General features: G+C 31.5%; 1 protein-coding gene across 1 annotated transcript in view; it reads left to right on the forward strand.

Moving 5' to 3' along the window:
- LOC143227898 (transcription intermediary factor 1-alpha-like) overlaps positions 1-10,583 on the forward strand; it is a 92,975-nt gene extending 82,392 nt beyond the window's left edge. Inside the window, exon 17 of the mRNA XM_076459349.1 lies at positions 24-10,583. Coding sequence (XP_076315464.1) covers position 24 — 1 coding nt within the window. The 3' untranslated portion in view covers positions 25-10,583. The remainder of the gene's footprint in view (positions 1-23) is intronic.
- The last annotated feature ends 4,517 nt before the right edge of the window (positions 10,584-15,100 follow it).

Raw genomic sequence — 15,100 nt, forward strand, 5'->3', positions numbered from 1 at the left:
TTTTTTTGCTTTTTGTTTTTCAGATTTGAAGACAAGATGTAAGTTTTAAACTTGATCACAGTTACTGTGATGACTCTGTATTGTGGGTGAAGAAATGTTCATACTTTCCTTAGTTCAGAGGAACAAAAAACTTGAGTCCAGGAAAAATGTTCTTGGTTTTTACTCTCTCTCTTTTTTTTTCTCAAAACATTGCTGTTTCGTGGGGAACAAAGGTGTTACAGTAAGGACTGTCACATGTTACACCCTGCTGTTCAGTATATTGGTCCATGACACCAGATAAGAAAATGATGATGCATGAAACAGGAAATTTGTTTTTCTGGTTTAAAAATTATTTTATTCTTGAATTATTAAGGCCAGAAATATGGAAGTATTGAATAATAATTATTTGAGATATTAAATAAGACAATTTCATGACTTATCAAGTAGAGAAGATTTTATTGGTATTTCAGATTAAGAGGGATTTACTGAAGGAGTACAAAGATTGTGTTGTTAGATGAGAAAGAACAGTGCAATATCTCATTAAAATCAGTTTACTAATTTAGAAATGTTTAGTGATAGATTAAAAAGTGCTTGTTGCAGTTATAAGGTTTTTTATCACCTGAATTAATTTAAATGTTTGTTTAGAGATGTTATGAATAATGAGGAGGGTGAAAGCCAGTGGATAAGGAAGATCATTCTATAGATCAGTAAGATTAACAGCAAATGAATGAACGAGATCACTGTTTGAAATCAGTAAGATTAACAGCAAATGAATGAATGAAATCACTGTTTGAAATCGGTAAGATTAACAGCGAATTAATGAATGAGATATCTGTTTGAAATCGGTAAGATTAACAGCGAATTAATGAATGAGATATCTGTTTGAAATCGGTAAGATTAACAGCGAATTAATGAATGAGATATCTGTTTGAAATCGGTAAGATTAACAGCGAATTAATGAATGAGATATCTGTTTGAAATCGGTAAGATTAACGGCGAATGAATGAATGAGATATCTGTTTGAAATCGGTAAGATTAACAGCGAATTAATGAATGAGATATCTGTTTGAAATCGGTAAGATTAACAGCGAATTAATGAATGAGATATCTGTTTGAAATCGGTAAGATTAACAGCGAATGAATGAATGAGATCTCTGTTTGAAATCGGTAAGATTAATGGCGAATGAATGAATGAGATCATTTTGTGATGTCTTGAATATTTTGACATTAAATGCAAGTAACTCAAGAATTGGATTGTAAGGAAAGGATAGATCAAAGTGATTAAAGGTTTTAGATCAGGAAGAAGAGTAACATATTGGAACAATATAAGAAACAGCTTAAGTATTACACCAGAAAGAACAGAATATCTGTGGTGTTAGATCAGGAAGAAGGGTAACATATTGGAACAACATAAGAAACAGCTTAATTATTACACCAGAAAGAACAGAGTATCTGTGGTGTCAGATAAGGAATAACAATGTTAAATTACGAATTATGATCAGGGGTGTGTTAAGTGTCAGATAGGCCTGGAACTACATTTGTTTACAGTGCCTATTATAATCATGATGAAAGACAGGAAGAAAAACAACTAAACCCCAAGGTATATTTTACTTTTGAAAACATCAAAATAATATCCACATTTGCAAAATGTGTCTGTAAATTAATGAACAATAATACATGATTCTTGAATAGGAAAAGGGGTGCTCTAACACAGACTAAATTGTTATTTAAACAACAGAGTACATAGACAGAAGGAAACCACACACATATTTACTCAACAACTCGTGTATTTACACCCACACACACCTACATCACACCAATATTTGTACTCTGCCCCATAATTATAGCAGGTCATGTCATCTGCATTTGATTGAACTAATGGCTTTCTGGTAGCAAAGGTTTTTATGATCTGTCCAGTATTGAGTGATTCTAGCAATTCATTTTCTACACACAAAAGTGTGTGTCCAATTTAGTCTGTCTTGGCACATTGTTGATCAAAATGTTTTCTTTATCTATTTTAACATTGAGAATGATCTTTCTCCCTAAAGTTGCTCTATATGAAACATACATACATCCTTTTAAGTAATTTAATATTTTAATTATCCACTTCAGCAAATTGCAACTACAAAATAGAAAACCTACAATAAAGAACTGCACTTAAATTTAATGAAGTAATATATCTTTTTTCTGTTGTCACTATGATTGCTGCTGTCCCATTACCCTCAATAAGTTTTATTTTCTTAGACAAAGAGATGTTACTGTTAAATGTAATGTACTCTAATGATATCTGTGTTTTATTACCATCATAGCTAAAGAAAAGTTCTTGCACAAGTAAGTAGTTATTACTTTTTCATGCAGTGCTGGGTATTCCACCTTTGCTTTTATACAAAACTGAGTGATGGTCATTGTATTAAAAACTGCTATCAGCTCTAAATCTGAAGAGAACATGATCAACTTTTCCAATTCAGTGTTAGTCAGGTTGAAGGTTTTTGTCTTCTGTAAACAGTTTTCACCAATTTCCTAGTTGTAGGTCTTTTTCAGATGGTAGTGATGTAAAGAAGCTAGGTGTTTAGGAACAATACTTGTGATATATGAAATATCCAAATTAGTCAAGCTTATGAAATTGGAATATATAGGAAACCTTCTATACCTATAACCATTGCACTTCAGTATGCATTAGTAGATGCTTATGTTCCATGGTAAACAATCGTAAATTCTTTGCATTGTTCTTAATAAAATTAACAGTTTGTACTGATTGTGTAAGAACATCATTCAGGATTGAAGACGTATTTTTTGTTGCTAAAAATTCTCACTATAAATTAGTGTGTAAATACCATTTCATTGACAGCTTGTTTTTGCCAACACTCCTGAATGCTTCTCAGTTATGTGTGTCAGCCATGCATATGGATCAAAACAATTTTTCCGATCAAGCCCACATTTAATGCTTTAAATTATTTGAAACTTGTGGTATTCCTGGCAGCACAGTAATTTTTTGTTTCTTGTCTTCAGCATCAATAAGACATGTAGCTTAAAAGTATGACTTTGAAATATCAGTTGACTCATCCAACTATATTGCAAACAATTTGATTTTTGAATCAACTGGTCTTCCATTTTTTTGATTAACTTAGAAATTATGGTTCTCATTTTATCTCCAACTACTGTGCCCAAAACTTCAAAACTCAAGTCCACCAAACATAGATTTATCACTTCTCCTATTGAGAATGGTTTCTTACTTTTAGCAATTTGAAAGACTATCAAACATGAAGATTTAATGAGTGACTTTTCTGTGACAATAAATGTTCTGAACAAACAATTTTGGGATTTCATCTCATGCAATTTTCATAGCAGAAATTGTACTCATTTGTTTTGAAATTCTGAATACTTTATAAGTGATAAATAACTTTTTATGGCTTATGCTATCATATTCTAAAATATCACCACAAATAATATGCCCTGGTTTAAGCAAAAACATTTAACTCTACAAACAGTAAAACCTACTTTTAAGTATTAATTATTATTGTTGTACAATACTAGGATTTTTTTTCATAGATATACAATCTTTGGATTTACAATGCTAAAATCAGGGGTTTGATTCCCCTCGGTGGGCTCAGCAGATAGTCCGATGTGACTTTGCTATAAGAAAACACCCATGTACAATCAAATTTGTCTTCACAATTTAACTCTTCAACATTAACTCATAAATGAATTTGAAATATGTGGCTTCTCTTTACTAATAAATTTATTCAGTGTGTATTGTTTTTTTCTTTTTAGTCGTCCTGTTTTCCTACAGTTTTAAACTGTTATTTGTTATCAGTTTCAATAATTATTCATGTTTTGAAGTTCAAAAGGCAATTGCTCACTTGAATCTGAAGAATAAGATTGCCAGATGACAAAAATGGACAATGACTGAAAATTATTTGGATATAAACAAAAGTGATAATCAATTTCATCTTTCCCAATCACATGAAATAACCTCTGTAAAACAATAATGTTTAAACTTGGTATTTTTATGAGCCTCTGTTAAACTTAAAATCAATGAAAAAATTTTGAAGTATTTTTTTTTTATCATTTCTGGTCCAAAGGATACATTTGAAGCATTGACTAAGATATGAAAACTACACCAGATTTCTTTTAGGAATGTTCTTCATATGAACAAATTTATCATTATAGTGCTAGCAACTAATCAAAATATTCTGTATTAGCCTTACTGCATGAATAGGAAATGTAAAAATATAACTTAAATTGCTCACTATAAACTACAAGAGAGTTTTACTGGAAAGTAATGTAATTAACTTCCTTTAGCTTTTTACATTGACACTTTTCATGGTGGAAAGTTTAATAAACATGGTTTGAAAGGCACTAAAACACTAAAATTTAATTGAAAATAGATGTATACAGTCAAGAGCTTGAAGGTAATTTTGAAATATATTGTTTGTTTTTTAATTTCGCGCAAAGCTACTCGAGGGCTATCTACGCTAGGATTCAAACCCGTGATGACCCTCAGATTACGAGTCGAACACCTTAACACACTTAGCCATGCCAAGCCCAAAGAGATATATTGTATTTCTCTACTTTAATAATGAGGTTGGTCCAACTGATCTAATATGTACTGTGCTAGGCCTAGCCTTAATATTAAAATAAATAAATAACAATACAAGTCACAATTACCTTCAAGCTCCTGACAATATACATCTGTTTCTAATTAAATTTTTATGTTTTAATGCCATACAAACCATGCTACTTGAGAGCTGTTAGTCCTAGTATAACTCATGATAATTTATTATTTTTATTAATTATATCTCATTTAAGCTATATAGCCTAAAAGTTATTATTTTTACATTTTTAGTTACTTTTATAATAACAAATAAAGAATATGTGAGAAAGAAGAAGAAATATATTACTCACCCCCTGAATGTTCTATTTTATCCACTTTCCCAGATTGTTAGCCCTAATCTTTTATACTAATTTTACTACTCTTTAAAAATGTTACTTCTCTGATTAAATAATGTATCAAAGACCACACAATAATAGTAAGGAAAAAGCAGACAATGTTCTATAACACTCAGTTTATCTGGCTTTCTAAATTTGAGACAAAAATCATTAAAATTCAGCTAAACTCTGTGATGTGTTTCTCGTGGGAAAATAAGTTCCAGATTTAGACAACCTGTTAATTCTTTGTGCAATGAAATGTAAAATTGAATATGTCATTTGATACTTAAAATCTTGGTTTTCTGTTGGTAAAAAACAATCATTTTAAACATTATGAAAAAACCTATTGTTAAATTGTGGAAGATAGAATGTGGCAGGTAATTATAGCAGGAGGTGTCTGATTTTCTATTCAATTGCTCTTTAGAGTTAGACAAATAAGAGTGAAGGTTATAACAGTTTTGCTTCACCTGATCAATAACTACATTACAGGGAATAATTTGTTTAATGTTCTACTTCTCAGAGGGGTGGTAAATAAATTCATGAAGAGGAAATGCCAAGAAAACAAATTGTCCCAAAGTGAGGTTGTTTTTAAATATTTCATTTTAAAATCAAGAATTTGAAATTTATATAATTTTAAAATTTGATTTATTATTTAAGTTTTTATGTTAAACTTATTCATGTACCATGACAATTAAGTAGCTTAATTAAACTTTGAATGTAAGTTACTAAAGTATTAAAATGTGCACTTAGACCTTCCCATAATGAAAGGGTTAATGTTAATTGTTTAAGTTAAATAAAAATGATAAGTTAATCAGTTTATCATAAACTTTATTTCTTTTTCAACATCTTGCACTCGGGTACCAGATCATGCACTGGCTGTTAGAATACACTGATCTACAATATGTCTGAAGATTATTGTCAGTTGATCCATGTGGGATCTGTCTGGAGTAGAATCAGCAAACACTGAATAATACTTGGATGTTTTGGTTTCCTAGGCAATATTGGCGAGAACTTCATATATAATTTATATTAATTTGTCAAAAATAATTGAGGGTTAATATGAAACATTACTGTTTCCCTCAGTTGCTGGTTTCAATAAATGTATTGTACTCAGTTAATAACTCCAATCTTGTTAAGTGGTAGTTGCCATTATGCACTGAACTCGACTACTTCATTACTTCCTCTGAATGCTTTATGATCAAAAGAATATAAATTGTTGCCAGACTCCATCTGCTTTGTTAAAATATTATTGATTTGCTTACTTTTGAACAACAAGTTTGTTGATGCAACACTGATGCATTGAGCTTGTTTTGTGACATCTTAAAGTCCCTTACAGCATGTTTCTAGTTAGAGTAATCAGTTATTGCTAGGAAAAATGTGTCCATTGCTATTGATAACACCATGTAACAAAATTTTTACTTTTTCTTGTTCCTGGATAGAAAGTGTTATTTCCTAATTGCTTCTGCCTAAAGTAAATGGAAGAGACCTATTTTTCTCTTCAGACTTTGCTTTTGTAACCTGGGATTGTATGATGAAAACATGATGTGAGACTATATTTGGGAGCTGATACGTGAAAGTGATTTACATTACAGTCGCAAATCTTGAAAAACTACTCACTTCTAAACATTTTTGTATAACTTTAGTATAAATACATGTAAATTTTGATTCATATGTTGTTTTATTCAGACCTTATATAAATGAAAATCTGAGAATTTGCTTGTTGTTACATAGAAAATAGGTTAATTTCTAAATTTCATTATCCAGGTCACAAAAACAAAGTTTGAAGGGAATAATGGCCATTTTCTGTACTTTTACAAGATAAGCAATTAAGAAATAATGCATGCTATCCATCAACAAAATTTGTGTTACATAGTGTAATTTGCATATAAGACAAAATATTTTTCCCTTTTATTGTGCATAGCAAAACCAGTCATTTTTTAACCTTTTCTCCATTTAATTGCATGTAAGAAAAAAAAACTATGACCATTGGCTGTTAAACTTCTTGCTCAAAATAAATTTTATAGCTGCTGTGAAATTTTCATCCAAGTACTATGCACAAACAAAATTACCAGTTTCATGAGAAACTTATTCATGTCCCAATGTCAAAGTAAAGGCTAGGTAGTTATCATCATTGACATTGTAATATGTAATTGATTTCTTCTAATTGGTAGTTGCTCAACTTGATGAGGGTAACAATCATCAGTGTCAAGTGTTGTAGTTTCTACATTATTTTTTTCACTGTATTTGGTGGTGGTTATGTTTTTGGCACTTTCCAATTGAGATCTTGATATGATATGGTTGTTTGTTATCAGAAACATTGTTGTTTTCACTGTCGTCACTACCTTCTCAATTTTTCCTTCCTCTTTCTTTGGCTTCAGTTTTCCTAACTGCTCTTGTGTTTGTACTTCATATAATAAACAGGATGAACACTAAATGAGTAATATGTATGTATGTGAAAGGGTGTGGAAGGGATGTCAGATAGATTTGTAACAAGCGATTGAGCATCATTTACTGCATCAAAATCAGAAATTGATGCTGTAAATAACTTTACAACTAACAGGTGAGCTATTGTAGGCCACAGGTAATTGTGAATTATTTACAGGTGGTAGGTGGGCCCATGTATAAGGCATGTAATTATGAATTGTTTACAGGTGATAGGTTGGACAGTGTAAGTCCATAGATAATTATGGATTGTTTACAGGATAATTTGTAAATTATATTCAAGAAACACAATATTGTTACAATATGTTGTAAAAACTTAAGAGTTTAATCATTTCTTACAGAGTGACAGCACTTTTTCTTCAACAAAATTTGCAGCTTTTGAGAATGAAGAATCAAAAGATTTAGGTGTCTTCAATCTATCCTAGCAACTTAGGTTGTCATATTCAAGGCCTACTACTTGATCATATGATAAGAATAGTGTTAGGAACAAACCCTGAGAGAGAGAGAGAGAGAAGCTAGGCATTATAAGTGGAGTGCAGAGATTTTTATAGATCAAGTCCTATCATTCAATTAGTCTGGTTATATCTAGCACTTTTACATTGTAAAGTTTATGCAAGTCAGCTAGGTAAAAGTGGTGCTTTACTTTATCATGCTTTTTGGAGGCAAGCTAATCAAATCTCTCCACTATGTCACACCACAGGCCTACCTACATCACATAAACTTTTAAAGAATAAGAAGATTCAATCGAGTTTTATTATTATTAATCATTGTACTTTAACAAATTAAAACATTTTGTATATAATCCCAAGCCTGGGGCTACAGCCCCTACCTTAATTCACTCCTGAGTGCAGTGACAAATCAAAACATCAGAGGTGACAGATCAGAACCATGTAGATGTTAGAACCATAAAAACAGTGACATTTCAGAAGGACATAGGTGTTAAAACAGCAAGAACAGCGGCAGGCCAGGATGACATAGGCATTAGAACAGCGGCAGGCCAGGATGACGTAGGCATTAGAACAGCGGCAGGCCAGGATGACGTAGACGTTAGAACAGCACTAACAGTGACAGAAATCTTGAGTTATTAGATCAGGAAGAATTGTTATACCTTTGTGACATTAATTTATAAAATATTTTATTTCCATTAAACAGTTGAATGTTGCTGTGATGTAACAACTGTTTATGAACTTCAGTATTGTATACTGGTTTCTGTGTTTGTTTGTCACTTAGGGACATTAATTAAAACAGTAACTACAAATGGAAAGTGTAAAAGTTTTACTTCTCAGTTCCTTAGTGCATTCATGTATTAAACAGTTATTGATAGTGACTGATATTCTCTTGAGCAAATAGGGGAATTACAACCACTAGTTGAATAACTGGACAGGACACAATCGCTTGTTGAACAGTTGGTTAATTTATTTAACAAACAATTGTTAAACACCTAGTTGTATGAGAATAGGTAGAAAATTTCTTAGTGACTGATTAATATGGTTTTAAAACACAACATACATTATTTTCTACTCCACAAAGAGCATGCAGTTTGTAAGTTAACTATCTGTAATAGTTGTGGTCTAAAATCATACACACCATTAAGTTATCCAGTTTGTAGGTTAACTGTCTCTAATACCTCAGGCCTAAAATTGTAGAGTAAATTTTTCAAGTGTTTCTAGAGTCGTACCATCTGTATTATACTGTATATTGAACTAACTTATATTGCTTTGTTGTGTCCTATAGGACTTCCACTGATGTTACACAACTTTTTCAAAAACATTAGATTTCATGTGTCAGACTCTTAACTTTTTTGTCATTTCATTATGTGTACATTTATATGTGGGACTATACATTTTTGTTTTGATTGTTGTATAACCTTATTTTTGTATAGTTATTTATTATTACTTACAAAAAGGAAATTGATAATCGTAACCTTTATCTGATATTTCTTTTTTAAGTTAATATGAAATAACAGTTTGTTTTAAATATCAAAAACATATTACAGGGGGACTCAGTTTTGATAATGATAACAATTTAGAATTTAAATACTGTACAACTTGTGTTGAAGGTTGAAATTACATTTTGTTAAATGTACAAAAATATCCATTTTGAGTTAATTTTTTATGCATAAATAGTTTATTTAAAACTGAATGTATTTAATTCAGTTGTATATTAAGACGAATAAGATGTATAACTAATGTGTTTCATTCAACACAACTTATGTGTTGTGTTTTAGAAACCTGTGATTTCTCTATGAATTGTTTAATTAATATTTCTTAGTTAGGAGTGTAGTCTGAAATACTTTCTAGCATGATATTTTGGTGTATCTGAGTAGTGTCTGAAGTATGTATGTCATGTTACCCATTAAAGTTTATATCGATGTATAGTGTATGAAGTATTTGATTCAAAATCACCTTGTGGTTTATCTCTGTAGTGTATGAAGTATTTCATTCGAACATCACAGTGCAGTTTATCTCTGCAGTGTATGAAGTATTTCATTCAAACATCACATTGTAGTTTATCTGTGTTTTTGACTGAAACAAAATGCTTTATTTATTCCATCTAAATGTCTGTATTTTGATGAAGCACACTGCTGTTATTTTGCCCTATATGAGATTTTGTTTTAATAAATACACATCTATGTAACAATAAAATTGTTAATTAAGTAACCCCCCTTTACAATGTTTTCCCGTGAATGCTCATAGCTGTTATACTTAGTATTGCAACCTTTTTTCAGGACAAACCATCTTTAATTTGGTGTGTAAGTGAATCATTAAGTATGGCATATTTGATCAGTATGTTATTATTGCAGTACGTGGATCAGCCACTATTATGATAAAGTAACATCAGATATGGCAAGACTTGTACTGCTCAGATTTTGAAAACTTCCAGTTCTATTTCATTGTTTCTTTATTAAAACTGGTAATACTTAAAAAAGACATTTACTCATCACGTTCAGATGTATAGTAAACAACAAAGGTCAAGATTTTTGTGAACTAACTCTCAAACAAACGTTAGTTCAGATTTTTATTAATAAGATTCGTGTATTTAAAACCTTTATTTACTCCAAGATACCCTAAGTAAGAGTATATGTTAAGAAATTTAAATGTTTGATAAAATGAACGCAGATCAGTAAATATGGAACTTGGATAATTTACTTCTTTATCTAGCGTAATCAGTGAAGAATATTGTACCTTATGTTATGATATAAATAAAAGTATCGGTTAATCTATGTCACAAAATGTGTCTTTAATTATGGCATTTTGTTTTCTTCTAAAATCAGATATTACATGGTGCACTTTATAGTTGGGCCATTTAACTCTCTTTCTGTCGGTGTAAGTCACCAGAGAAAATATTCACAGCATTTTATTAACGACAGACGACGCTCGGGTTCCTTTAATTTTATTAACGAGCAGATTTGCAACTAAACCAAATGCTTGATTTCAAGCAAACATTTGAACAAAGTCACGTGATCGAAAATATTTGAAAAAACAAAAATATAATTGACCAGTCTGTATATCTTGACTTTAAATAATTTTAAAATTTAAACCAGAACTTTCTCATCTACATCACTGCTGATGTGTCAAGATATGTAAATGATATATAGAAACAATCTTTTGACATGTGAACTTAATTACTGTTCACATGTCAAGATACGAAAATGATAAATAGGAACAAAGTTAACATTTCAACTTAATCACTGTTGACATGATTATTTTGCATTCTAATGACCACTAACACGTTAGGTCACATACAGTGGTACCAATATTATTGCATCAGCATATTTTCCACACCATTTTTTATTATAATTTTTTTACAAAACCGTGTGTTGTAAAAATGCTACAACCAGTACACAGTTATTATGAAATTGTGTGGTGTAAGTTGATTCGTGTATCAGTTATCTAGACGTAGAAGTGTATGGTTATTAATAACCCAACAGTGAAAACGTAAAACAGTAAATAATTGACAAATAGGAAAACCTAAATTTAAAACTAACATCACTGATATAATTAACAAACTGGATAATATTTAATTGTGACCCATCTGGCCTTGGTAACTATTTGACATCACTGTGGTATACAATGCAAGAGAAACTAATGTAAGGAAAGGTAAGTTCATGGTGATACACGCAGTTTATAACTACCTGCAATTCTCTAGATGTTATTCATTACGTTCCAGTAGTTTTTGTTAGTGTTCAGAGTTGGATAGTATAGTGTCTTGATCCTCTCTCTTCACAAAGCAGCTCATGTAGTTAGGGTGCTTGACTTGCAATCTGAGAGTCATGGGGTCAAAACCCCATTCTACCAAACATGCTCGCTCTTTCAGCTGTAGGGATGCTATACGTTATGGTGAATCCCACTATTTGTTGATAAAAAAAAGTAGCCCACGAGTTGGCAGTGGATGGTGGTAACTAGCTGCCTTCTCTCTGGTCTTTCACTGCTAAATAAGGGGTGGCTAGCGTTAAAAAAAAAAATCGAAATTAGTCATTCACCTACCTTAAGGAATGAAATAAACCCTAGGATATCATTTTAATACATTTTGAGTGAAATTTCTTCATAATTTCATGTCTACTCAGTATTTTAGCCTTGAATCATGGAACTGTATCATTCTGGAATGCACACTAGCCAGTTTAACTGAAATGTGGGCTTTAACCTGGACTCGAGGATCTTATTGTACTTTTCAGCACTGACAACGTATTTCACAAAATGTGAGCATTCCACACCGTGGTGACAGATGCATGCCTATATCACCAGATCCTGCAGTGTTTTACAGTTGTATTCAAACACATTGAATAAAACTTCTCCACATCAACATTGTACAAAGTACTTTTCATTAGATCTGTGCAGGTTGAGCTTCAATTCATCTAAGCAGATCCTATGCTCCACGTTGCTTCTGGGTCATTCCATGTCAAATCATCCAGATTTTGGAAAATTTTCCAGGTGACTCCTTCAGAATGCCTTGAAAAAATACACACGTGCTCATCTACCCATATAATGAAACATTACCAAAGATTAGATCAATATCTCTAACAGTTTCTGATTTACAGCTCTGTAAAATTTAATTAATTTTGTTGTATTTTTGGAGAATTCATTTTTGGGCAACTTTGGCTGCTGAAAGCTGCAAGAGTAATGGTGATAGAAGGCTGAAAATTGCTACACTGACTGACTTAATCTCACAGAATTAAAAAATGGTCTCAAACAAAGTTTATCTTTCTTAGGATTTGCATAGTGAGGCTGTAAAATCACCTGAAAACCCAAAATCATAAAAAACATTGGTTTATTTAATAAGCCATAGCTCTGAGACTTAATAAGATACAAAGCTGAATTTTGTTTTCAAATTTCCAATAACATATCAGTTGATAAATCAGCAATTGTTGTAATTAAAAGTCTATTAGATCTCCTGTAAAAAAATTTACTTGCATGCAACTTTTTATAATTTAGCTAAAAACAGCTCTAATTCAGGCCACAGTTTGGCCATGTCACCAGTTATTCAGCTTTTTCAGATTTTTACCATATATTTTTACATTTCTGAATATGATCTACAAAAAACATCAGGATGATGTTCAACCTACTTTTTGAGTTATAACTTTTTAAAGTATCCTGTGACCATATGTTGTTTACTTGAAAAAAAACTTCAATTCAGGTGTGTTACTGTGTGCAAATATATCCATACAATTTTGAAATAATTTACGAATCCCATTGAAATATTGTAATCAGCCTTTACCATATATTCTTACATCTCTGAACAATTCAAAACTGTGACAGGTATTAGGTCACATCAAAGCTTTATTCCCCACTCTACCAACAAATTGTATAGGAGAAGGTGATGATGTGTACACAGTTGTAACTGTTGGTAGTAGCAGCTCAAATAGGGTCTAATGATAACAATAACCAACCAGAGAGATGTGTGGCATGCATATACAATCATGAATGGTATGTGGGAGACATAAAAGATAGATCAGATGAACATTTCGATGTGTTGGTGTCATTTATGAAGAAATCAAGAAACAAACTGTTCTCATGGCCTGCAAGGTCACATAAAGATGAAAGCTGGATTCCTTTCCAACATATACTTTGTCTAATAAGTGCACCTACCATGCAAGGCAGTAGTGCTCACCACTATATTCTAAGTCAAAGTGATCTCAACATAATCAAACTCAAATTTCAGAAATTTATTCAAGCTGTCTGAACAAAGCAATGTTTATTTGATGTTGCTAAGGCTAATTTATCGCCAAAGCAGTTTTTGAAACATTGCATTGTCACGATTATTTCAGTTTTGTGTGACTGTAATCTTTCTCAGTTATCCCCTGTTGTAGCACTGTGCTTTTTGTGTCTGATTTACCTTTGTATTTATTATATTATGAATCTTAAACTCAGACATATCTACATAACTGTACTGCATCCACAATATATTTGCATTGTCATGTGATCTAACTAGTTATGTCAATAAACTTGTTCAGAAATGAATTAATTCTTTCTTGTTTCTTCCAACTTTATTATTTAACTTTGTGAAAGGCTGGTTAGAATATTTCAGTGGGATTCATAATATTCTGACAGGTATTTTTCAAAATTGTATGGATATATTTGCACACAGTAACACCTGAATTGAAGGTTTTTTTTTCAAATAAAAAACGTATGGTCAGAGGATACTTTAAAAAATTATAACTCGTAAAGTAGGTTGAACACCATCCTGATTTTTTTTTGTAGATCATATTCAGAGATGTAAGAATATATGGTAAAAATCTGAAAAGGCTGAATAACTGGTGACATGGTCAAACTGTGGCCTGAAGTAGGGCTATTTTTAGCTAAATCATAAGTTGCATGCAGCTGAATTTTTCACAGTAGATCTAATAGATTTTTAATTACAACAGTTGCAGATTTATCAACTGATATGTTATAGGAAATTTGAAAACAAAATTCATATTAAGTCTCAGAGCTATGGCTTATTAAATGAACCAATGTTTTTTACAATTTTGGGTTTTCAGGTGATTTTACTGCCTCACTATGCAAATCCTAAGAGAGATAAACTTTGTTTGAGACCATTTTTTAATTCTGTGAGATTAAGTCAGTCAGTGTAGCAATTTTCAGCCTTTTGTAACCATTACTCTTGCAGCTTTAAGCAGCCAAAATTGCCTGAAAATGAATTATCCAAAAATACAACAAAATTAAATCTTACAGAGCTGTAAATCAGAAACTATTAGAGATGTTGATCTAACCTTTGGCAATGTTTCATTTTATGGGTAGATAAGCACGTGAATTTTTTTCAAGGCATTCTGTGGGGGTCACCTGCAGCCCCCTGAATGATTTGACATGGAATGACACTTTACTAAGAAACAGGTGAGACCAAATAATGTGGCAGTGACCCCCTAAGTTCCTGCTACGTTCTTTCATGATATTTGGACGATTATTTGGGATTATACCTTTCTTAACGTTAGTTGTGGAAAGTTTCTTCCTGTTTATTCATTAGTCTTTCTACATTTCTGCACACTAGGCTGGTTATATTTAATTCTCATAGCAATCTGACTTGTCAAAAGTCCCTCTTTGATCAAAGATATAGGAACAAAGGATGGTGTCTATAATTTTGTTTTATATTATTTTTATTCCATCTTGTTTGTTCTTTCACTGTGTAAACTTGATAGAACGTTTGTTTGCTACGGGTAACAATTAATTATTCCAACAATAATTTTCTTTCAACAATAAGCTTTGCAAATTAATACCTCAAAAGCACGCTGTAGAAACGCACGTTATAGATTACAATA

This window comes from Tachypleus tridentatus, chromosome 1 (genome assembly GCF_004210375.1).
Source record: "Tachypleus tridentatus isolate NWPU-2018 chromosome 1, ASM421037v1, whole genome shotgun sequence".
Taxonomy (NCBI): Eukaryota; Metazoa; Arthropoda; class Merostomata; order Xiphosura; family Limulidae; genus Tachypleus; species Tachypleus tridentatus.